Source organism: Hemiscyllium ocellatum, chromosome 3 (assembly GCF_020745735.1).
Source record: "Hemiscyllium ocellatum isolate sHemOce1 chromosome 3, sHemOce1.pat.X.cur, whole genome shotgun sequence".
NCBI classification, from domain to species: Eukaryota; Metazoa; Chordata; class Chondrichthyes; order Orectolobiformes; family Hemiscylliidae; genus Hemiscyllium; species Hemiscyllium ocellatum.
The window spans coordinates 89,637,028-89,663,650 of record NC_083403.1 but is presented as its reverse complement, the minus strand read 5'-3'; the positions used below and the strand labels follow the sequence as shown (position 1 = coordinate 89,663,650).

General features: G+C 41.1%; 1 protein-coding gene across 2 annotated transcripts in view; it reads left to right on the top strand.

Annotated features, from left to right (window-relative positions):
• Positions 1 to 13,558, top strand: part of si:ch211-243j20.2 (uridine-cytidine kinase-like 1) — a 197,853-nt gene extending 184,295 nt beyond the window's left edge. For both annotated transcript variants that reach the window (XM_060851760.1, XM_060851769.1), the window contains 3 exons: positions 416 to 523; positions 2,744 to 2,900; positions 10,895 to 13,558. In XM_060851760.1, the coding sequence (XP_060707743.1) occupies positions 416 to 523; positions 2,744 to 2,900; positions 10,895 to 10,971 (342 nt within the window). In that variant the 3' untranslated portion in view covers positions 10,972 to 13,558. The remainder of the gene's footprint in view (positions 1 to 415; positions 524 to 2,743; positions 2,901 to 10,894) is intronic.
• The last annotated feature ends 13,065 nt before the right edge of the window (positions 13,559 to 26,623 follow it).

Sequence of the window (26,623 nt, the reverse complement as noted above, 5' to 3'; positions counted from 1 at the left end):
ACTAACCTAATGCAATTACATAATTGCATTGTAATTTACCACTATATCTCAAGGCTTCCTTAGCTTGTGGAGAATACACATCTACATTCCATTGATACATAACAGTTTCTCTCAGAGGACTTTCAAGTCCTCAGCTTTTTGCTACAGTAAGCAGCAAAAGTTTGACACAAACTCATAATCCCAACACCTTGACATTTTTGGGCCTTACCTCTCTAGTTTTCTCATATTATACTACTAAACAAGTTCCTAATAGATGTTAGTTTCTAATGATAAGGTTAGATTTTAATAATAATCCAATAATCTTACACCTGCAATACTGGTTGAACATTGATTTTCATTTTTCAAAAACTAAAAGATAGAAATGGTCTTGTTTTTGGTGGCTTCAGATTAATCACTTTATCTAAATTTTGTATAGCTACATTATCTTCGATTACCCAAGGATATTAGTGAGGATTATGTCATTCTGATGGACAGTACAGTGTCAACAGGAGCTGCTGCAATGATGGCAGTTCGAGTCCTTCTGGTGAGTAAATAATGATTTAAAAAAAGCAGCAGTCGCTGTTTGTTTTCAGGCACCCCTCTAGACTTTGTAAATTTGAATTGCAATCTCTGGTCAGTAAATGATGTTACTGAGAAAAGTTTTGTTGTGAGAGGTGATGGTTAGAGTGGAGGGTGGTTTTCCACCTTAATTTAAAGGATAACATTTGTGCCTGATATCTTTTGTGGAACTGTGCTAAAATTTATTTTGCTTTTAATTAGGGTATTTATGTTCATTTTCATCACCTGAAGAAGGGTTACTGGACCCAAAACATGAATTCTGCTTCATCTTCACAAATGCTGCTAGACGTGCTGAGTGTTTTCAACCTGTTGGAATTTTTTTAGGGATTTGGAGCATCCTGCTCAATTTTGGCTATCTGCAGAAATACATCACTATCCACAGGCAAGCTGTGACCCTCATCCAGAATCTACCACAAATACAAGTTCAAAAATAGTGTCAAGCATGGCTATATCTTCGCACCAACACTCTTATCCATCTTCATTACGGCAACACCCTCCCTACATCCAAATCTTTTCAAAACTCGCTAACTCTACCCATATCAATGAAATTCCTCACTCGACCAAAAAGAAATCTACAGGACCACTGGGGAACAATTCAATCTGTGTCGCCCCTAGTCCAGAAACAAATCATCCCAATCTCAGGCTGCAGTGCACAGATAACACTTGTGTTTTTGCGTATTCAGACAGAGCTCTGAACCATCTTTGATGCATTCTTAGAGACATATGAGAGAATAGATCTCAGACTAACCATCTGGATGACAAAGGTCATTGTACCAGCTTATTGTATCTGTACAGCACTACTGCCTCACTGTCAAGAACCATTCTGAGCCACTGAATTATTTGGATCCACTGTCATAGTTTAGGAGTCTTCTTTCAGCTAAGGCAGGCATTGATAATGAAACTCTTTCTTCTTCAATGTACCAGTGCTGCCTGAGGTCAACTGAGGAATACAGTGTTTGATGACAAAGATCTCAAACAGGTATAAAGCTCAGGATCTACAGGCAGCAGTGTTGCCTGCCCTCTGGTATGTGTCACTGACATGGACAATCTACAACAGACACCTCAAATGGCTGCAGAAATATCACCAGCAATGCCTCTGCAAAATTCTGCAAATCCAGTAGCAGGGACAGAAGCTGTAATATCAGTGTCCTCTTTCAAACCGTCATGCCCAGCATTAAGACACTGTGTTTATGATCAGTCAGCTGAGGTGAATAGGCCGTATCATCCACACGCCTGACATAAAACTCCCAAACAAACTTTCTACTCCAGACTTTAGCACCCCAAGGGGTTACAAAGAGGGGTAAAGGAAAAACTTGGAGGGGATCCTCAAAGTCTCTCTTGAAAGTTATGACATCCCCACCAACGTGAATCTTTTCCCAATACCTCCCAAACTGAAGAAAAAGAACCATGAAGGTTCCAAGTATTTTGTTCATCTCTCACAGAGATCAGATGGCGGCCAAATGAAAACAACAGATGGTATGTGCAGATACCTGAACATCCCATTCACTCCTCTTATCAAACAATATCTGCCTCACATGTGGCAGTATGTGTTGGATCCAATATTGAATGCTTCAGTCATTTCAATTTTGGAGTTATCTTTAGTCTTCACGGACTGCCAAGAAAAAATGGTATTGGGACTATTTATTTTTATTAGTATGAATTAATATACAATATGTGATATCACAGAAATGTGTCCAATTGTTAGAAGTACGTAGGAAGAACCTTGATATTTAATTTCCTTCTCAGAATTATAATGTAGTCTAAATACTTACTTGTCTTTTTTTTGTTTTACTCTAAGCAAAAGGTTCAGAACTAATTCAAGTTGGGTGACAGACCAAAATGTGATTTCTGGTCAACCTGCAGAAGCGTTTGTGAACTATTGGATCTAATTTCATATTATTTAGTGGAGCATTGTCATTTGCAACTCTAGATTTTGTGGAGCAAAATGGTTCTATGAAACTGTTGTAAAGTTGTATCTATTTGAATAATGTCAGCCACGTTTATGATTCTTGTAATTCAAATGCATGATTTTCATTACTTTAACATTTCCATAATAATTTTATAAAATAATATTAGTGTATGTAGTTCTAGTTTTGAAAAGAAAACTTGCTTCTAGTTTAGCATCAGTTTCAGTATGGTAGCTGGTGAAAGCTACATCTCTTAAAATTTGTCTGACTTATTTCAGGATCATGATGTGCAAGAAGATAAAATTTTCCTGCTCTCATTGCTGATGGCTGAAATGGGAGTGCACTCGGTGGCGTATGCCTTTCCTAAGGTTAACATTATCACCACTGCTGTAGACAAGAAAGTAAATGACGAATTTCACATTATTCCTGGAATAGGTAAGGTTATGCATGAATTAGAATATAACCAAGGAGGCTTCTTATTTCTTCCATGCTCCAAGTAGATCAGATGTTTGAATATTTTCTCATTTTACGAGTTCCTCGCCACGATGACTAGATGTAAATAATGGTTAGTAAATAATGGTAGGAAATATTCCTCTTATTTTTCAAGGTATGAGGGACTGGAAGGCTGGTTTTTTGGCATGCAAGTTATTGTTCAGTCCATACTTGAACAGAATCACAAAAGTAAATTTTAGGTGTGTGATTAAGTTCTAATTAAAGATTATGGTAAGTGGACCTGAGGCCACGAAAAGATCAACCGTGATCTTATTGAATGGCAGAGTGGGCTTGAAGGACCAGATGGCCTATTCCTGCTCCTAGTTCTTATGTTCTTATGATCTAAGACAATTTTGAGTTACTGTTTAAGACCAAGCCATATAGAACCTATTGGTTTTGGTTTCCCTATTCTATCATTTTCATATTCTGCATTTGACTACTGAGATATACTCCTCATTACTGTACATTTTTCTGTGCCAATTAATTTATTCTTATTGCTATTTTTGAGAAATTTTAAACACTTGAAAGATTAATTTTCCAGGCTCGATTTTGGAACAACTGAGAAAAGTGATTCTGCCTTGAAATTTTGATATTTTGCTTTTGGACATTGAGGTTGTGAAAAATGCTATGGAAATGCAAGTCCTTTTCTTTATATTTATCAACATGATGTTTTTTCTTAAGTTTAAATTTTGTTTTAATTAAATAAATCAGTACTTTTTTCAACAAGGGCAGTAAAATAGTGTGGTTGGTACAAGTAACAAAGCATAGACTGAAGTGTGAACTGATGCTAATGTAAAATTAGCACCTGCTTAGAGTTGAGTATGATGGAAAGCAAATTGATATCAAACATAAATTATGGGATTGAACAAGAGAAGATTTACAATGGTGTGTAAATCAGTATTGTACACACACAAGAGGATGATATGGGGATTCAGGGGTTTAGACTGTGAGAGACAGCAAGGTGTGTGTTTTGGACAGCGAGAGTGTGATGGGCTACCAAATTTCAGCATACAACTCAGTCAAATTTTTGAATTGGTCATAAATTGTTTGATTGTTAGGTGGCAGTGCAGGCTTGTTGCGTGTGATCATATTATATTCTTGACTGATGGGTATTTAGGAGTGCAGAGCAGAGGTTGCAATCAGATCAACCATAATCTCAGGTGGCAGAGCAAGATCGAGAGGCAAAATGATCTTTTCTTGCATTTAACTCGAATGTTTATAAATAGAATACAGATAATTCTGTTAATTCTTAAACCGTCATCCATGCATTTTGTCAGGCAGATGGGGTGCACGTAAACACCGAAACTCGTTTCATTGTGGGTTAATTGTACTCTTCTATGAAGAGTTTAAAATTAACTGAAAGGTCATAAGAACCAAGAGTTAATATTACAGGAACGCCAAAGTGCACAGGATTAGTGTTTATACTGTTTCATAGAACATAGAACATTAGAAAAATACAGCGCAGTACAGGCCCGTCGGCCCTTGATGTTGCGCCGACCAAAGTCTACCTAACCTACACTAGCCCAATAACCTCCATATGCTTATCCAATGCCCGCTTAAATGACCATAAAGAGGGAGAGTCCACCACTGCTACTGGCAGGGCATACCGTGAACACTCAACCCGCTGAGTAAAGAATCTACCCCAACATCTGTCCTATACCTACCACCCCTTAATTTAAAGCTGTGTCCCCTAGTAACAGCTGACTCCATTAGCGGAAAAAGGTTCTCACTGTCAACCCTATCTAAACCCCTAATCATCTTGTACACCTCTATCAAATGTCCTCTAAACCTTCTTTTCTCCAATGAGAACAGCCCCAAGTGCCTCAGCCTTTCCTCATACGATCTTCCTACCATGCCAGGCAACATCCTGGTAAACCTCCTCTGCACTCGTTCCAATGCCTCCACATCCTTCCTATAGTATGGCGACCAAAACTGCACACAATACTCCAGATGAGGCCGCACCAGAGTCTTATACAACTGCAACATGACCTCAGGACTCCGGAACTCAATTCCTCTACCAATAAAGCCCAGTACACCATATGCCTTCTTCACAGCACTATTTACCTGGGTGGCAACTTTCAGAGATCTGTGCACATGGACACCAAGATCCCTCTGCTCATCCACACTACCAAGTAGCCTACCATTAGCCCAGTAATCCATCTTCTTGTTACTCCTACCAAAGTGAATGACTTCACACTTAGCTACATTGAACTCCATTTGCCACCTTTCTGCCCAGCTCTGCAACTTATCTATATCCCGCTGTATCCTGCCACATCCTTCTTCGCTGTCCACAACTCCACCGATTTTCGTGTCATCCCCAAACTTGCTCACCCAGCTTTCAAGCCCCTCCTCTAGGTCATTTATAAAAATGACAAACAGCAATGGTCCCAAAACAGATCCTTGTGGAACACCGCTAGTAACTGCACTCCAAGATGAACCTATACCATCAACTACTACCCTCTGTCTCCTTCCAGCCAGCCAATTCCTAATCCAAACCTCTAATGCACCCTCAATGCCATACCTCCGTAGTTTTTGCATTAGCCTACCATGGGGTACCTTATCGAACGCCTTGCTAAAATCCATATACACCACACCTACTGCTTTATCCTCGTCCACTTCCTTGGTCACCTTCTCAAAGAACTCAATAAGGTTTGTGAGGCACGACCTGCCCTTCACAAAACCATGCTGATTATCTTTGATCACATTATTCCTATCCAGATGTTCATAAATCCTATCCCTTACAATTCTGTCTAAGACTTTCCCCACAACAGAAGTGAGACTCACTGGCCTGTAGTTACTAGGGCTATCCCTACTCCCCTTCTTGAACAAGGGGACCACATTCGCTATCCTCCAGTCTTCTGGCACTATTCCCATAGACAACGACGACATAAAAATCAAGGTCAATGGCTCCGCTATCTCCTCCCTAGCTTCCCAGAGGATCCTAGGATAAATGCCATCAGGCCCAGGGGACCTATCTAGTTTCATCCTTTCCAGTATTCCCCAGACCTCTTCCCTACATACCTCAAGGCCATCCATTCTAATCACTTGTGACTCAATATTCACATCAGCAACAGTGTCCTGTTCCTGAGTGAATACTGACGAAAAGTATTGATTTAGTGTCTCTCCAATCTCCTCTGCCTCCACGCACAACTTCCCACTACTATCCTTGACTGGACCGATACCTACCCTAGTCATCCTTTTATTCCTGACATACCTATAGAAAGCCTTTGGGTTTTCCCTAATCCTAACAACTAAGGACTTTTCATGTCCCCTTCTCGCTGCTCTTAGCTCTCTCTTTAGATCCTTCCTGGCTACCTTATAACTCTCAGTCACCCCAAATGAACCTTCATGCCTCATCTTTACATAGGCCGCCCTCTTCCCTTTCACAAGGGATTCCAATTCCTTATTAAACCACGGCTCCCTCACAAGACCCTTTACTCCCTGCCTGACTGATACATACTTATCAAGGACACCCATTAGCTGTTCCTTGAACAATCTCCACATATCATTTGTGTTCTTCCCTTGAAGCCTATTTTTCCAATCCACGCATCCTAAGTCATGCCTCACCGCATCATAATTTCCCTGCCCCCAGCTATAACTCATGCCCTGCAGTGCACACTTATCCCTCTCCATCACTAGAGTAAAAGTCACCGAGTTGTGGTCACTGTCCCCGAAGTGCTCACCTACCTCCAAGTCTAACACCTGGCCTGGTTCATTACCTAGAACCAAATCCAGTATAGCCTCACCTCTTGTTGGCCTGTCTACATATTGTGTCAGGAAACCCTCCTGCACACATTGGACAAACACCGACCCATCTAACGAACTCGAGCCATAGCTTTCCCAGTCAATATCTGGGAAGTTAAAGTCCCCCATAACAACCACCCTGCTACTTTCACTTTTCTCCTGAATCATCCTCGCAATACTTTCCTCTACTTCTCTCGGACTATTAGGAGGCCTGTAGAAAACTCCTAACAGGGTGACCTCACCTTTCCTATTTCAAACCTCAGCCCAAACTACCTCAGATGGCAAGTCTTCCTCCATCGTCCTTTCCACCGCTGTAATACTATCCTTGACAAGCAATGCCACACCTCCCCCTCTTTTACCCCCATCTCTGACCCTGCTAAAACATTTAAACCCTGGAACCTGCAACAGCCATTCCTGTCCCTGTTCTACCCACGTCTCTGTAATGGCCACAACATCGAAGTCCCAGGTACCAACCCACGCTGCAAGTTCACCTACCTTATTTCTTATACTTCTGGCATTGAAGTATACACACTTCAAGCCACCTTCCTGTTTACAGGCACCCTCCTTCGAGATCGAAGCCAAGTTCCTAACCTCCCTACACTCAAGGTCCTGTACCCTAAAGCTACAGTCCAGGTTCCCAGGCCCCTGCAGAGTTAGTTTAAACCCTCCCAAAGAGCACTAGCAAACCTCCCCCCAAGGATACTGGTGCCCCTCAGGTTCAGGTGTAGACCATCCTGCTTATAGAGGTCCCACCTTCCCCAGAAAGAACCCCAGTTGTCCAGAAACCGGAATCCCTCCCTCCTGCACCATCCCTGTAGCCACGCATTTAACTGTTCTCTCTCCCTATTCCTCGACTCTCTATCACGTGGCACGGGTAACAAACCAGAGACAACAACTTTGTTCGTTCTAGCTCTGAGCTTCCAACCTAGCTCCCTGAAAGCCTGCCTAACCCCTCTTCCTACCTATGTCGTTGGTGCCAACATGGACCACGATCTGGGGCTGCTCCCCCTCCCCCTTAAGAACCCGGAAAACACGATCAGAGACATCACGTACCCTTGCACCTGGGAGGCAACATACCAATCGTGAGTCTCTGTCGCCCCCGCAAAACCGCCTATCTGTGCCCCTCACTATTGAGTCCCCAGTAACTATCGCTCTACCTTTCTCCACCCTTCCCTTCTGAGCAACGGGGACAGGCTCCGTGCCAGAGGCCTGAACCTCGTTGCTTACCCCTGGTGAGTCATTCCAATGTGTCTTTGAAGTTGCAAGTATACCACATCAGCTGCTTTGCTCTCATTAACCTTATTTGTTCCTTCTTCAGAAAAAAGAAATCTAGCAAGTCAGTTAAATGCAATTTTCCTTTAAGAAATCCATGCTAACATTTTATTATTTCAATGCATGCTCGTGTTACTATGTTTTTCTAAATTATTGCTTCTAGAAGTTTTTCCAACAATAAAGTTAAACTGACTGGCTGGCAGTTGTTGAGTTCATCTTTACTTGTGATTGTGACAAGATCAGGCAGTTCTTCCATATTCTTCTTGGTCTCATGCAACGTTTGGCAGCAGTCTCCTCCCAACACCTCTTCACATTGCCCAGCTGGACGAGACAGAAATTGCTTGGTGCCATTCTTATCAATTTAATCATAGACAATCATCAAAAATCATTTCTTTGACACCTGTCCTATGCCCTTTATCAACACTATCTGAAAATGTTTCAGTTTGTACATGTATGCTGACACATTTATCCACCTTACTTTCCCACCACCTCTCATCTCCTCCACTATCTCTAAATTGTCAGGTTGCATATGCAAAGTGGAATACTGAGGTGAGCAGAAATGCCCTTCAACTAAATATTGGTAAGGTCTAAATCCTTATCTTTATCTCTACCACAAGTTCTGCTCCTGAGCTATGGAATCCACACTTCTACATGGCAGCTATCTGAGGCTGAACCAGAATGTTTGCAACCTTGGTATCATACTTGATCACAGCATGAGCTTCCAACCATATCCACTCATATCAATAATACTGCATATTTCCACCTCCATTACATATCTGCCTATGCAACTGTAACTGATGTTCTGCCACTGAAACACTCATTCATGTTTTTGATACCTCCCGTGCTGAATATTTTAATTCATTCCTAACTGACCTTCCAGCCAGTTGAGGCCATCCTAAACCTTTCTGCCAGTGTTTTAATTCACAATAAATTCAGTTCATCTAACATCTGGTATCTGCTAACCTACACTGGCTCCTGGTTAAGCAATACCTTAACTTATCCACATGTTCAAAATTCCTCCTTATGTCTGGAATATACTCCAGCCTTACAATCCTCCAAGATCCAACACTACAGGGCATAGGTTTAAGGTGAGAGGCGAAAGATTTAAAAGGGAACGCTGGAGCAACTTTTTCATGCAGAGGGTACAGAATGAGCTACCAGAGGAAGTGGTGAAGGTTGGTACAATTACAACATTTTAAAAGGCATCTGGATGGTTATATGAAGGGTTTAGAAGGATATAGGCCAAATGCTGGCAAATGGGACAATATTTATGTAGGATATCTCGTCAGCATGGACAAGTTGGACCAAAAGGTTTGTTTCTGTGCTGTATATCTCTGTGAGTCTATATCTGCATCTCCTAATTATGACCTCTTGAGCATTCCTGATTTTAATTGCTCCACCACTGGTGGCTATGCCTTCAGTTCAACTCATGAATTTCCTCCCTAATCCTGTCTACCTACTTTCCTATTTTCAACCACTTCTTTAATCCTATCTTATTGTCTAAACTTTCAGTCATCTGACCTAAACATTTCCCCATGTGACTGGACATCATTTTGTTTTAAGCCTTTTTGTGAAGTATCTGGACATGTCAAGGATACTGTTTAAATGTAAGATGTTGTTGAATCTTTGACTTCTCATTCTAGACCTGTGCCATTTTTTGGGAGCTCCAAGGATTCATCCTTGATCGCCTCCCCTCCTCATTTACATGCGGTCTCTTGGCAAAACCTCATCTGCATAACCAATAGGATCATCAGTGTGCTTTTTGACTCTTTGGGACTGCACCACAATTCAGGAAGTGATCGAAACATCATATCCTAGATGTTTGACTATTTAAAACAGAGATGTGATTTAAAAAAAATTCTCCAAGAGCCATGTCTCTCTTGGTTTCTCTTCCTGGAAAGGTTGTAGTAGCAGAATCTTTAAATATTTTTAAGGTAGAGCTGGATAGATTCTTGATAAGCAAGTGTGTGAAAAATTAGCAGTGTTAGGTAAGAATGTGGATTGGAGGTTACACTCATATCTGCCATGATCTTATTAAAAGAAGAAGGCTTGAGGAGCTGAATGGCCTAATCCTGCTTGTTTGCTCAAATGAAGACCATGGGTGATCTTCTACCTTAACTCTACTTTCTAGTAATATTCCTATAAATGGTAGCACCTGTAAATTTGATCAATCTCCATCTTAAATATGCATAATAATTTAACATCCACAACTCTCTGGGGTGGAATATTCTAAAGTTTCACAGCCTTTTGCATTAAGAAATTTTCGTCTCAGTCCTAAATGGCCAACTGTTTGTTTAGATTACTTACAGTGTGGAAACAGGCCCTTTGGCCCAACAACTCCACACTGACGCGCAACCCACCCAGACCCATTTCCCTACATTCACCCCTTCACCTAACACTATGGGCAATTCAGCCAGGCCAATTTACTTAACTTGCACATTTTTGGATTGTGGGAGGAAACCGGAGCTCCTAGAGGAAACCCACGCAGACATGAGAGAATGTGCAAACTCCACACAGAGAGTCACCTGAGGCGCGAATTGAACCCGGGTCTCTAGCAGCAGTGCTAACCACTGCGCCACCATGTTCTGAGGTTGTGACCCTGTGTTCTTGACTTCCCAGCCATGACAAACATTACTCAACATTTACCTTGTCAAGCTACTTTGAAGTTTCTATGTTTCAGCCTTGAATCACCTTGGAAGATTTCTCTGCATTAAAGTGGCACTATTTATGTGAAAATTTTCAATAACTTCCATACTCTTAATTAAACACTTAAAGGAAAGTGGAAAGAAAAGGAAAATATTTGTATTGTTTGAACTAACCGAGTAGTCTAACAATTTTTAACATAAAAAATGTACTGTAATTTTAATATTGATCATTGTGGGTTGATAATAAGCATTGATGTAATAAATGTTAATATTTAGGTAACTTTGGAGATCGATACTTTGGCACCGATGCACCATCTGATTGGTATGAGAGTGATGAGGGCATGGAATACTAAGTATTTTACTGTGTATCTGAGAGATCCAAGATGGCCTGGAAGCAGAAGGATTGTTTGCTATACCTGAACATATTTTTGATTGTATCAAAGAGCAAGCTGAACATTCCTTTTCTGAATTCATACTGTCAATTAAGATGTATTTTGAATATTTTCAGTTTTTCAAGTTTGGGCCTGACGTGTTATAGCATTTAAGTTAGCCTTTTTAGTTCAGAATTCACGTTTAGAATGCCAGCTATTAGTAAAATGTATCCGATTTCAAATAATCTAGTCATTTGTAAAGTATATAAATGAGAATTGGATCTGCTTGAGTTCAGTTTCAGAAGTTAAAAACTTCTCCCAACTAGTACTTCAAGTAGTTTAAACTCAGCAGGAGTGGTAGAATTTATGGAGAGAGGAGAGTTAATGTTTCAAATCCAAAATGACAGTCTTTGGAATGTTTTAAAGCATAGTGGTATTGGACTCAAAGTTAATTTTGTTTCCCTTTCCATAGATATTGCCAGACATGCTGAGTTTCTCCAACACTTTGTTTTTGTTTCAGAACTCCAGCATCACATTACTTTATTTTACTTCAGCCATGTTTTCTTGTAAATTGCAATGCTATCATATATATAAATATCACTATTTAAACATGTCCCATAAGTAGTATGTTGATCACATGCAATGTATTTGCAAAGATTGTTCGTTGAAGATTCCTAGCTGAGACTGAAATAAAGTTTCACTTTTGCATAAATTCATCTTTAATTAAAATTTGTCTTCAGTCACAAAGACTTCACATAGAATCTCCTTCAATAGAGGTTCTAATAAGTATTCCTTGAAAATCCTTCCTATATCTCATGTGACCTTTAACTGTTCTGGGATCTGTTGTGAAAATAATGTAGGATCAGCTGCACTATCACAAAAAGAAGCCAATGGAAACTAATAGCATTGTTTTTTTTTGCATATTAATTTAATTAATTGCACATAAGTAACGTCAGTGATCCTCTGGAATTGAAAGCTTGGCTTATTACCTGATTTCACTTAACTTCACACATTCACTTTCATAAGTTTACAATCTGTCATTATGAATGGTGATTACTTGTTAAGATAATAGTTGAAAAATAATCAAGTCCCGCAGCACTTGCAGATTAACAGAATAATGAGATCCAAATGCTTATCTCTGTCCATGGTTATATTAAATTTTGAAGTTATGATCCAATCTCCAGGAACAATACAATACTGTAGTATTGTAGTGCAGTATTGTAAAACTGTAGTAAGACAAGGCTTCCCAAAATGGAGGTCAGGACCAAGAGTGAGGTCACAACCTGAAATATTAGAATCACAAGTCAGCAGAGGCTGGCGTGGGGATTAGCCCTCCCCTGAAAAAAAAAACAGGTCACATTCCAATCCTTTGCTCCCATAGGCCCCCCACCCCACCAAGTTCAGAGTCGACTCTCATAATTCTCACAGAAAGATTGCAACAATTTTCAAACCTTGAAATGAAGTCACAGTGAGGGGTGGGGAGAAATTGGAAAGCACTGCTGCAAATAAGGAGCTTGAATTTTTCCACTTATACACCACATTGTTAAATTGTGAAGGAAATGCTTACATTTGAGACTAGCTTTTCACGTTATAGGGATGTGCTGAAGTTCTTTACAGTCAATAAACTACTCTTATTTTGTACCTATTTTCTCTGTGTATTCTTTCATGGAATGCGGGCACTGTTGACTAGACCAGCATTTGTATCCCATTTCCAAGAAGTAATTAGGAGTGAGCTACACTGACTAGACCTAGAGTCAAGGGTCACATGCAGACCAGACTAGGTCAGGATAGCAAATTACAATCCATAGAGATTGTCGATGGATGGGCTTTTGTGACAATCAGCAATGGTTACATGGTCACCATTAGGCTAATTTTTTATTGAATTCAAATTCCACCATCTGCCATGATGACATTCAAACCCTTAGAACATTATTCTGGAATTCTAGATTTTCTGATAACATTACCACTATGTCACTGCTTCTCCCATGAACACTTAATAAATTGTTAAATTTTGTGGGCAGCACGGTGGCATATTTAAGGGGTAAATGTAGGGGTATGGGTGGGTTGCGCTTCGGCGGGTCGGTGTGGACTTGTTGGGCCGAAGGGCCTGTTTCCACACTGTAAGTAATCTAAAAAAAATCAGACTTATAATCAATATTAACTTGCTTTTAATTTGTTAAAAGAAAATATGGTTCTGATGTTCCTTGGAAATGGCATGAATCTATTGAAACTCAACTGTATTTGAATACAAATGGAACCTGAAGTGTTATGCATCATGATTTATTATTGATTAACCAGATATTCATGTAAGCTATGAATGTTTTAACAATTAAAATGTTAAATATTGTTATACAGTTAAAGTAACATGTAAATGCATGTTAAGACCCAAAAGGCAGCAACAGCAGTGTTGACTTTATTATTTTGTATGGCAGATGGGAGAAGTGATATTACATTTGCTGACTAAAAATGCAAAACCCCTAAATGTTCTATGATATCGTTTTTTTTTTAAATATGGAAATGTGCAAATGTCAGAAGTCATGTAATGCACAATGTATGTATAAATATTCTGCAACCTGTATTGTTTTAACTGTACATTTCTTGCATCTAATAAAGTTTATATTACATTGTGCCACATAACAAATGAATAGTGGATATTTCTCATTGTTATTCCAGTTGGGAGATGTTCACAACATATGGATGATCATAACAGCACTATAGCAAGATAAACTGTAATATTAAGGCTTACGCTAACTCATTTAAATATGTGTCCATGCACAATATTAAAATTTTAAGATTCCAAGTACAACTTATAATGGTTTATGGTTCTACAACAAGAAAGATGAAATGATTCAGATTACGATATAACTTATTGCTGCTTCTGACATTTTTATAGCGGCACAGCACTTCAGTGGTTTGCAGTGCTGCCTCACTGCACAAGGAAACCGGATTTGATTCCAGCTTCAGATCTGCATGAAGTTTACATGTTATCCGCGGTTCTGTATGGGTTTCCGATGGGTGCTATGGTTGCGTCCCACAGTCCAGAGATGTGCAGGTTAGGTGGATTGGCTATACACAATTGTCCAAGGATAGGTCAGCTAGGTGGATTAGCCATGGTAAATGTGGGTTTTACAGATAGGGTATGGGTCTGATGGAATGTTCTTTGGAGGCTCAGTGCAGATTTGATGGTCCGAATGGTCTCTTTCTGCACTATAGGAATTCTATTTTGTAAAACAAGAAGGCACAAATTTTGACTGAAGTTCTTGTGCTTGTCATTCAGGGAACCAATAGGTATGTAGAACTCTGTGCCATTTAAGCACCTTAATATATTTTTTTTTCTTTAAAGCATTGTTATGAATGCTGAATATGACAGATTTACTTTTTTGGTAATAATACATTATCTTGTTATCCTGCATATCCTTTGTTCATTCAGTTTCCCCACTGAAACTTCTGTTAATGGGGAAAGTTATGAGAACGTATGTTTTAAAATAACTATCAGCCATTGAAAGACATTTTGCCGTTTTTCATTTCCTATAATCTTATCCCGCAGCCTTCCTCAACTCCGTTCTGCTTCACAACTATCCTTCAGGGAAGGAAATCTGCCATCCTCACCTAGCTTGGCCTACATGTAATGCCAGATCCACAGCAATGTGATTGGCTATGTCAGAGGGCAATGAGAGTCCTTCAGTTGCACCAATCACTACAGAGTCTCAAAGAAATGAAACTGAGTGGATCACCTGGCTTCGACCCAGGAAAAGGCAATGGCAGAAACAGCCCTGTCAACCCTGCAAAGTCATCCTTATTAACATCTGGGGGCTAGTGCCAAAATTGGGAGAGCTGACCTCCAGACTAGTCAAACAACAACCTGACATCATCATACTTAGCGAATCATATTTTACAATGTCCCAGACATCACCATCCTGGGATATATCTTATCTGACCAGCAGGACAGACCCAGCAGAGGTGGCGGCACAGTGGTACGCAGTTGGGAGGAAGTTACTCTCAGAGTCCTCAACATTGACTGTGGACCTCATGAAGTCCTGGGCTTCAGGTTAAACATGGGCAAGGACACCTCCAGCTAATTACCACATACCGTTCTCCCTCAGCTGCTGAATCAGTACTCCTCCATGTTAAACAAAGAGGAAGCACTGAGGATGACAAGGGCACAAAATGTATTCTGGGCGGGGAATTTGAATGTCTACTACTAAGAGAAGCTCAGCAGCATTACTACTGATTGAGCAGGTCAGGTTTTGAAGGAGAAAGCTGGGTTAGTAGGTGGTGAGGGAACCAACAAGTGGAAAAAGCATACTTGACCTCGTATATTGCTATCTACCAGCTGCAGATGCTTCTGTCCATGACGGTATCATGAAAGTCCTTATGGAGATTAAGTCCTGCCTTCATATTATGAAGGCCTTTGTGTCGTGTGGCATGTTCACCTGGCTAAATGGAACCAACTTCAGTTATCAGCTCAAGACTGGGCATCCATGAGGCACTGTGGATCTTCAACAGCAACAGAAGTGTACTCCAGCACAATCTGTAAACTCATGGCCTGGCATATCCCCCACTCAACCATTACTACCAAGCTAGGTGATCAACTCTGGTTCAATGGCAAGTGAAGGAGGGTATGCCAAGTGTAGCACCAGATGTCAACTTGGCGAAGCTACCAAACGGCATAAACAGCAAATGATAGACAGCTAAGTGAATCCACAATCAACTGATCTGATCTAAGGTCTACATTCCTGTCATTCATTTGTGAATGGTGGTGGACAGTGAAAAAACTCATTGGAGGAGAAGGCTCCACAAATATCCCCATCCTCAATGATGAAGGAGCCCAGCTTATCAATCCAAAAGATAATGAGTTTAATAGATATTTATGATCGTTAAGAGGCATATGGTGTGTTGGCGTTTATTGGTAGAGGGATTGAGTTTAGGAACCCCAAGGTCATGCTTCAGCTGTACAAGACATTGGTAAGGCCGCACCTGGAATATTGTGTACAATTCTGGTCACTGCATTACAGGAAGGATGTGGAAGCTTTGGAAAGGGTTCAGAGGAGATTTACTAGGATGTTGCCTGGTATGGAAGGAAGGTCTTACAAGGAAAGGCTGAGGGAACTGAGGCTGTTTCCATTGAAGAGAAGAAGGTTGAGAGGTAGCTTAATTGAGATGTATAAGAGGCTTAGATAGAGTGGACAGTGAGAGCCTTTTTCCTCGAATGATGAAGGCTAACATGAGGGGACGTAGCTTTAAATTGAGGGGTGATAGATTTAGGACAGATATTAGGGGTAGTTTCTTCATTCAGAGAGTAGTAGCGGCTTGAAAAGCCTGCCTGCAACAGTAGTAGCCTCACCAATGTTAAGGGCATTTAAATGGGCATTGGACATACATATGGAATAATAATAGTACGGTGTAGGTTAGATGGGCATCAGATTATTTTCACAGGTCGGCGCAACATCGAGTGCCAAAGGGCCTGTACTGTGCTGTAACATTCTATAAGGATGAAGCATTTGCAGCAATCTTCAGCCAGAAGTGCCAAGTAAATGATCCATCTCAGCCTCCTCCAGTGGTTCCCAGATACCAGTTTTCAACCATGGTTTGGAGATGCCGGTGTTGGATTGGGGTGTACAAAGTTAAAAATCACATAACACCAGGTTATAGTCCAACAGGTTTAATTGGAAGCATACTAGCTTTCGGAGCGACGCTCATTCATCAGGTGATATCATCTGATGAAGGAGCGTCGCTCTGAAAGCTAGTGTACTTCCAATTAAACCTGTTGGACTATAACGTGGTGTTGTGTGATTTTTAAGTTTTCAATCAATTCGATTCCCTCCACATGATATCAAGAAATGGTCGGAGACACTGGATACTCAAAGGCTACAGACCCTGACAACAAGCCGGCAATAATACTGAAGACCCGTGCTCCAGAACTTGCCACTCTCTTGCCAAGATGTTCCATTACAGTTACAACACTGGCATCTACCCAATGTGGATAATTGCCCGGGTATGTCCTGTACATAAGGAGCAGGACAAATCCAACCCAGCCAATTACCGCCCCATCAATCTACTCTCAATCATCAGCAAAGTGACTAAAGGTGTCATCAATGGTGCTCTCAAGAAACACCTGCTCAGCAATCATCTGCTTGCCATCGCCCAGTTTTGGTTCTGCCAGGGCCATTCAGCTCCTGACCTCATTATAGTTTTGGTTCAAACATAGACAAGAGTTTAATTCCAGAGGTGAGGTGAGAGTGACAACCCTTGACATCAAGGCTGCATTCAACTGAGTGTGGCATCAAGGAACCCTAGAAAAACTGGAATCAATGATTATCGGGGCAAACTCTCCGGTGGTTAGAGTCATACCTGGCACATCGGAAGATTGTCACGGTAGTTAGAGGTCAGTCATCTCAGCAAGACTTCCTCAGGATAGTGTCCTAGATCCAACCATTTTCAGCTGCTTCATCAATGACCTCCCTCCATCATAGTGTCAGAAATGAGGATATTTGCCAATGATTGCACAATATTCAACACCATTCGTGACTCCTCAGATACTAAGAAGACCATGTTCTGGTGCAACAAGATCTGGACAATGTGTAGGCTTGAGCTGACAAGTAACAAGTAATATTTGCATCACACAAATGTCAAGCTATGACGATCACCAATAAGAGACAACCTAACCACCAGCCCTTGATATTCAATAGTGTTATAATTGAATCCCTCACTATCAACAGACTGGGGGTTATCATTGACGTGAAACTCAACGGGACTTGTCACAGAAACACTGGCTACAAGAACAAGTCAGAGGCTGAATAACTTACCTTCTAACTACCAAAGCCTATTTCCCCCATATGTAAGAGAATACCCCCCACTTGAGTGTAGCTCCAACAATACTTTTGAAGCTTGACACCAGGACAAAGCAGCCTCTTGACTGGCATTCCATCCACTCCCTCCACCGCTGACACTCAGTCACAGCAGTATGTACTGTCTACAAGGTGCGCTGCAGAAATTCACCAAAGATCCTCAGGAGACACCTTGCAAACCCTCCACCATGTCTATCTAGAGGAACAAGGTCAGCCGATGCATGGGAATGCTACCACATTCACATTCCCCTCCAAGCCATTCACCATTCTGACTTGGAAAAACATCACTGTTTTCACTGCCATTGGGTCAAAATCCTGGAATTCCTTTTTCCACACCCCTATCCCTTTCCATGACATTGTGGGTAAACCCACAGCAAGTGGACTGCAGCAGTTCAAGAAAGCAGTTCACCATCACTTTCTTAAGGGCAACTAGGGATAGGCAATAAATGCTGGCCAGCCAGTGATGTCCACATCCCACAAATGAATAATTAAAAAATTGTTTAAATGATTTTGGTCCCACGTCAATGATACTTGACAGCCATTTAATATGCAGAATCTGCCTCTGATATTAATCTCTTCAGTCAATCAAAATAGGCATCATGTAAAGCTTTTGCATTACCAATAGATCTGTTGAATGTCCAAATTATGAAGATGGGAAAGCAGTCTCATGATGAGACTGAAATTAAAAGGAAAGTTTTCCTGATGTTGTATGGCTTTTGATATGGAGCTGTTTTGAGTGTTATGAGTTCTACTGCAGTAATTTATTCTATTGCCTCTACCAGTTAGGGCATAAAATATCTGTGGCAGGTTAATCTTCATACTGACAAATTGTCATCGTAAATTAGTTTATATAATCAGCCCAGGATTATTTTTTACACTTCTTGCATACAGGAAAGTAATGAAGGATCAGGAAGATGATTGCTAAGATAATTTGATCCATAAAGCCACATGTCTCAACCTATATTTCTTCAAAGAATATTTGCCTGGTGCAAAATTAATCTTTGTTTTCCATTTGCTCTACCTTACACATACTCATACTATCCAGTGATTGTTCTTCTCCTTCCTTTCACATTAGTTTATCTTAAAGTTGGACAAATCTTTAATTTTGTCTTTTGATGATAATAGTCAAGGAAAACAGCAGTTTTTGTATGAGATATCAACTTTAGAGAACTCTGAGATGTTCAACACTACTGAGATCTCAGTAGTGTCTGAGATGTCAACATAATATACTGTAAGCAAGTTGGGTATCCAGGTTGGGAATGATGCCTATTTAACTATAATATTTAAAGAATAAAGTTTTTAAATCTCATTTTGGCTAGTTCAGTAACTGAAAGAGGATTTGCCCTGAAATCTATGCATTAGGCAATAGGTTTCAGTATGAGAATCCCTTTTAATGTAATTCAGAAGAAAAGAATTAATAAAGGATCCCAAGCAAGTTAACATGTCCACTTCCTGCTTCCTTTCAGACAATGATATATTTAATTGTATAAATAGGAGAAAGTGAGGACTGCAGATGCTGGAGATCAGAGCTGAAAAATGTGTTGCTGGAAAAGCGCAGCAGGTCAGGCAGCATCCAAGGAGCAGGAGAATCGACGTTTCGGGCATAAGCCCTTCTTCAGGAATGAGGAGGGTGTGCCAAGCAGGCTAAGGTAAAAGGTAGGGAGGAGGGACTTGGGGGAGGGGCGTTGGGAATGCGATATGTGGAAGGAGGTCAAGGTGAGGGTGATGGGCCGGTTGGGTGCGGAGAGGTCGGGAAGAAGATTGCAGGTCAAGAAGGCGGTGCTGAGTCCGAGGGTTGGGACTGAGATAAGATGGGGGGAGGGGAAATGAGGAAGCTGGAGAAATTTACATTCATCCCTTGTGGTTGGGGGGTTCCTAGGCGGAAGATGAGGCGCTCTAACATGCGGACATGTTAACTCCCCTATGAGCGTTCCGGAAAGACCATTCTCTCTGCGACTCCCTCGTCAGGTCCACCCTCCCCCCAATCCAATCTCCACTCCCGGCACCTTCTCCTGCAACCGCAAGAAATGCAAAACTTGCGCCCACACTTCCCCCTTCACTTCCCTCCAAGGCCCCATGGGATCCTTCCATATCCACCACAAATTCACCTGCATCTCCACACACATCATTTACTGCATCCACTGCACCCGATGTGGCCTCCTCTATATTGGGGAGACAGGCCGCCTACTTGCGGAACGTTTCAAGGAACACCCGCACCAACCAACCCAACCGCCCCATGGCTGAACACTTTAACTCCCCCTCCCATTCCGCCAAGGACATGCAGGTCCTTGGCCTCCTCCATCGCCAGACCATGGCAACACGACACCTGGAGGAAGAGTGCCTCATCTTCCACCAGGAACCCTCCAACCACAAGGGATGAATGCAGATTTCTCCAGCTTCCTCATTTCACCTCCCCCCACCTTATCTAAGTCCCAACCCTCGGACTCAGCACCGCCTTCTTGGCCTGCAATCTTCTTCCCGACCTCTCCACCCCCACCCCCTCTCCGGCCTATCAACCTCACCTTAACCTCCATCCACCTATCGCATTCCCAACGCCCCTTCCCCCAAGTCCCTCCTCCCTACCCTATCTTCGCCTGCTTGGCACACCCTCCTCATTCCTGAAGAAGGGCTTGTGCCTGAAATGTCGATTCTCCTGCTCCTTGGATGCTGCCTGATCTGCTGCGCTTTTCCAGCAACTGTATAGATAAGCTGAGATTGGAAAGATGTTATGCTACAATTTTAACTAAATCAAAATCCAGCACAAGCATGTTACATGTTCCAACTGTTACTTGTACATTCTCAATCAATATATGTGCCTACTTAACCTGTTCTCTAACTCTCACAGTGGATGGGAGTAAATAAACCAGGGACAGGCAAACAAAAATGTTTATATGAAGTTCTACCAATCTCTGCTTCTTTGTGTGGTTTGACAATTAAAGAGGTAATTTTGATGATATTTCTTCTGTTTTTCTTCCTTCCTCTTGTTCTTTTTCACATTGCCATTTGCCAACTCCAACTTATTGTATAGCTCTGATTAAATCTGAATCATTGCACATTCTACAATTTTACCACCCAAGAAGGTCTCCATGTGAACAATTGAAGAAACACAGCTGTGATGAGACAGGAAGCTAATTGTACCACTGCAAAATCATCATTTTCAATTGATCCATGCTGATATTGAAGAGACTTTTTTCTTGTGTACTCCCGCCATCATTACACTGTCATCATTCCTCAATAAGCATGCTTTCACATGCAATTGGCTTGACTTTAAAACTTGCAAAATTCTCTTGCTGCTATACTAATTACGAAAATAATATTCACTGAAATACGCATCAATTTCAGGACAAATAGATTTTATTTTCTAAGAAATGAATTGGCTGCCTTATGAAGCTCTGGCACAATTTCTGTATGTATTTGACAACCTTTAGTCAGAGGCTATGCTCTACCCTGTTGAATGTCATTACCAAACGTCCTTTTGACTTATGAAGAGAATTTTTGTATAAAAGAACATAGAATTTTTTGCAATGCAGGATTTGGTGTAGAGACATCTACAGTGCCAGCAGCTAACAAGTTCCATTATTTTGATACAGCAATAGTGAAGGAACAATGATATAAAGTTTGTGAGAAGATTTGTAGCTCGGGTGCTCGTTGTTGTGGTTCTGTTCACCAAGCTGGGAGTTTTTCTTGCAAATGTTTCGTCCCCTTTTTAGGTGACATCTTCAGTGCTTGGGACATCTTCAGTGGCTTTTCTGTATACCTTCGTGGTGAATTCTCCGTTCGGTGTTCTTTGTACCATCACGTCCAGGAATGGGAGCTGGTTGTCCTTTTCTTCCTCTCAACAAAAACAGATACCTACGCAATTTCATTAACAGATGCCTCAGGGAAAGACAACGAAATGAGGACATGCCACAACCCAAAGGACTGGCCACACTCCTATACATCAGGAGCATTTCTGAACTGACAGCCAGACTGCTGCGACCACTAGAATTCATAACAGCACACAAACCGACAGCCAATCTTAGACAACAACTCACCAGGACAAAGGACCCGATACCCAGCATGAGCAAAACCAACGTGGTTTACAAAATACCATGCAATGACTGCACAAAACACTACATAGGACAAACAGGAAGACAGCTAACAACCCGCATCCACAAACACCAACTGACCACGAAACGACACGACCAGCTATCCCTAGTAGCCATACACTCAGATGACAAACAACATGAATTCGATTGGGACAACACCACCATTATAGGACAGGCCAAACAAAGAACAGCCAGGGAATTCCTAGAAGCATGCCACTCATCCACAAATTCGATCAACAGACACATCGACATAGACCCTATATACTGGCCACTGCAGCGGACAGCTACTGACAACCGGAAGCGGCAGATTCAAACCAGTATAAATGCCAGAGGAATCAGCACAGAAGCGCTTCACAGAAGGCTCCCAAGCACTGAAGATGTCACCTAGAAAGGGGACGAAACGTTTGCAAGAAAAACTCCCAGCTTGGCGAACAGAACCACAAGAACAATGATGTAGTTTAAAGTCAGAGCTAATGTTTCCTTTATAAAAAACAAATCCTGTTGCCACTGTACAGGCCTTAGATCCATGCACAGCAGTGGCTTTCTAAAGCAGAAATCGCTCATTGACGCTCATTGAAGCAGCTTACAGGGATCATTTGTCAAGATGGTGTGTGGCTTTGAGGGGAACTTGCAAGTATTGGTATTCCCATGTATCGGCTGCCTGTATCCTTTTATGCTGTTGGCGTTATAGAAAGTTTAGTTTGAAAGAATCTTGGTGAGTGCTGCAGAGCACTTTGTAAATGCACAGACTGGTGCCACTGTTTGGTTGTAAAGGGAATGAGTACTTAAGGTGTGAATGGGGTGCCAATCAAGTGGACTGCTTTGTCCTGGACAATGTTACATTTCTTAGATATTTTTGGAAATTCACTATTTTTGAAAGTATTCCATTCCTGTTTGAGCCTTCTTGATGATTGTGAGATTCTGGAAGTCAGAAGACCTGGTCCCTGCCACAGAACTACCAGCTCTGATCTGTCTTGTAGCTACAATACTTATATGACTGGTCCAGTTAAATTTCTGGTCAATTGTAGCTGCAAATACATTGATACTATGAGAATCTGTGATGGTAATATCATTAAATATCATTAATATCATTAAGTACCAAAGGGACATATGTCAGATCACCACTTGGATGTAGAATGTTAATCATCTATCGGCCCAAGCCTGGATGTTGTTCAGTCCTTGTTGTCATATGGACACCAACAGCTTCAACAACTATGAAGTTGTGAAAAGTACTGAACATTATGAAATTATTCACAAAATTTCCATTTCTGACTTCATGGTGGTATTGGATTAAGACTTTTATACTTACATCACTACCCTGGGAATTCCTTAGTGATTTCCTGAGGAATGTTTGGTCTCCTGTAACCATGGGGATTTTTCTTTATGTTCTCTTTGACACCAATCAGTCAAACCTTTTGCCTCCAATTCCCATTGACTTGAACATCACTAGAGCTTCTTGATGCCATTTTTAGTCTTGGTGTAAAGAGCAATCACTCATGTACAGGATCCTCAACTTTGGTTGGATGCATTCCTCATGGTTTTATCACATGAGTTCTGCACAATCCCTCCCAATGAGTTCTTCTCCAATTTTTGGTTAAAATTGTATACAAATTACATGAGTATCGCTTTCACATTTTTTTCTTAGCTGCTTGGAGCAACACCTATGGAAAATACAGAGCATGGGAAGGGTTAAAACATGAAGACCACTGGCAATCTGTGTTCTGTGGAAGGCAAGATGGGATAACCATAGTGGAACATTCTTACACTGATTAGCAAAGTAAGGTTAAGGCTGAAAGGTCACTATGGCGTGATGAGATAACACAAGTAATAAAGCAGGTGTCTCTGTTAAGTGTTATTATGACAGGATTGGGACAATAAATATTTGGGACATTACATTAAAATATCTAATTAATAGTTAGTAGAGGCAGCTTGAGACAGGAGACTATTGTAATAGATGGAATAGCTAAATATCTATCATGACAGGTTAGTCAGCAATGGAAGATCACTGTAGCAAAATTAGCAATAAATATCTAACCATGACATTAGAATAACATTAAGTAGAATGGATAACTAAAGAGATAATGGGAACTAACATCACTGGTGTGAGAAACAAAGCTCACTCATTTCAATAATTTCAGTCCGAGACAAGATCTGAATCAATAGTGTCATTTATTTCACACTTGCATGTGAATGTGATATCCACAAGGCAGGAACAAAACACACTGAATTCAACAAATACTCGATATTTATATAATTTGGTTCCCACATTTTTTTTATTTCATTGATCCCCCCGTTTACATCCTCCACTTCCCTAAGACCGGTACCCATTACTCCTGTTTATCTCTTGTTTTATCCGGCCTTATCTGTGACAAAATGCTTATTCCTGGCCTCACAAGGCCGTTTGACCTCATCCCATCCTTTGCTTACCATTATCTACTCCCTCCATCTGTGCCACCCCTCTCAGTATCTTATCATTAAGACTCTTTTAATTGGGGTTTGTTCCTGTGTTTCTGTAAAAGTGAGAAACAGATGTTTATACCTATTGTTTATACAGGCATACCTAGTTTAACTGCCTCTCTTCACAGCATTTTATCCAGTGCCTGTATTTTACCATTGTTTTGCAGTCCCATTTCTTTCTTGCATACATTTTTAGCTAATACAAAAAAACAATTATGCATTTCCTCCACATAGTTCCCATTCTTGTTGACTTAGCTCTTGGCTGAAACAATTACACACTGGTGTGAGTTCATTCACCCCACACCAGTAATTATAATTGAGAAGTAACATTAATTTACCTATATCCCACAATTTCCCCTTTTTCTTTAATTACCATTTGTTATCTTCTGCATTTTTGTTTTAAGCATCGCCCCCGAAATTCACAAGCATCATACCGGAGATTTCTTCCATCTTGGTCTCACTCATCCCCTCATTATTTAGTCAATAAAGTTCCTCTGCTTAATTCCCTTTTAGGGGCATTTGTTTCACTAAGGCTGTCTCAATCAGTCTTTGGGTGAGCCCTCGTATACAGGGTATGATACAACAGCCAATGGCTACCAATACCCCGACTACTACTATCAGGGAAGTAAGGATGGAAACTACCATCCCCTTCCACCTTCCAAACCAGGATTCAAGCCATCCCGTGAGAGATGCGTCTACTCCTGAATTCACAGCCACTTCCTCTGCTAAGGTAGTCAATCCCCTTAAGGCCCGAGTAATTGAACCATCAGGTGCAGTGTTATTAGGAATAAAGGTACAACAGCTTCCTCCTAACATCACACACACACACACACCCTTTTTCTGCTAAAATCATATCAAGGGCCATTCTGTTCTCCCATGCCATCCTACTTGTCGCATCAAGCTGTTCTGATATTCCTTTAACCGCATCTCTTGTATAATTTATAAATCGTTGTTGATTATAGAAAATGTAATTTATCCAATTGACATCTTTATTAATTGTTACCCACCAAAAGTGAGCTAACTCAAAGCCTGCTGCAATCTGGTTACGAGCCTTGAACTCATCAGGTACCCCTGTAGGTACTCCTATAGAATTGAGATAAATCCTGTCATCGAAAGAAGTGTCTAACAGTGATCTCATACCCTTTCCCTTTTTCCCTACTATCTTTTCCTTCTCAAATGCCAGGGTAAATGGAATTGCCAATTGTACAATTGCACATATCCCTCTCCAATCCGGAGGTAGGGTAGGTCGCGATATTTTGCCTCCACAATACCACCACAGATCCGCTCGGGGAACCTTTAATGCTCCCTTCTCCGTTTTGGTAACATTTTTAATCTCTGTACATAATTTCAGCCCCCCTCCAAATCTCTAAACCGACTTGTACCTCGTCTACACACACACAATGTGTGATTTCCAACTGCAGCGGAAAATGTGGGGAGAACTTTTGCGTCTTTCTTCTCCAAGGCAGGGGACATCAGAGATAGGGCGGTACAATTCCTATCATTCCATGCAGTCTCATCCTGATACAGGGCTATTATACATTTTATGCCCTTCCTGTCTCGCTTCCACCCGAGCGGAAAGGGAACCACCTGGGGCACTGGCCTACCGGAGGCACATGCATAGCAATTGCTTTTGTTCAGACTTTTTACAGTATACTTTACCCATTCAACCCCAGGCATTTTCATCCCCATACCCAGTTTCTATTTCGATAGTCTGTTTCAAGTCCTTTACCTCTATAATTTTTACTACTTTAGGATCAGCGGGAGGGGCGAAAGGTTGTATCTCATTATCCAGTAATTCCGCCCATTTTCCCTGTCCTATGCTAATTCGAAAACAACAGCTCATGAAATCCTTCCCATTTCTATCCCAAATGTTTCATTTAATTGTATCTCATAGGTGCCGCCCCCCCCCCCCCAATTGCTTTGTGCCATGTGGTTTTCTTTATTGTCAGGTATATTGGGTTACACTTTTTATCGGGACAATCGCGAGCTGGTTGGAAGGGGGTCCGGCGTACTGTGACGAGACCATTATATCAAGTACCATCCCCAAGGCCATCTCCATAGGACTTAAGATGTATCTCAGAGCTGCGGTACTGTCTCTGATTATCTACATCCCCACAATTTACTAAGCTGCATGCATCAGCGTCTATTACTTGTAGATTATCAGACTCAGGACCCATTAATAATTCATATGAAAATAATATTTGACAAAATCCCAATACTAAGAGAGCTAGCATCATAACT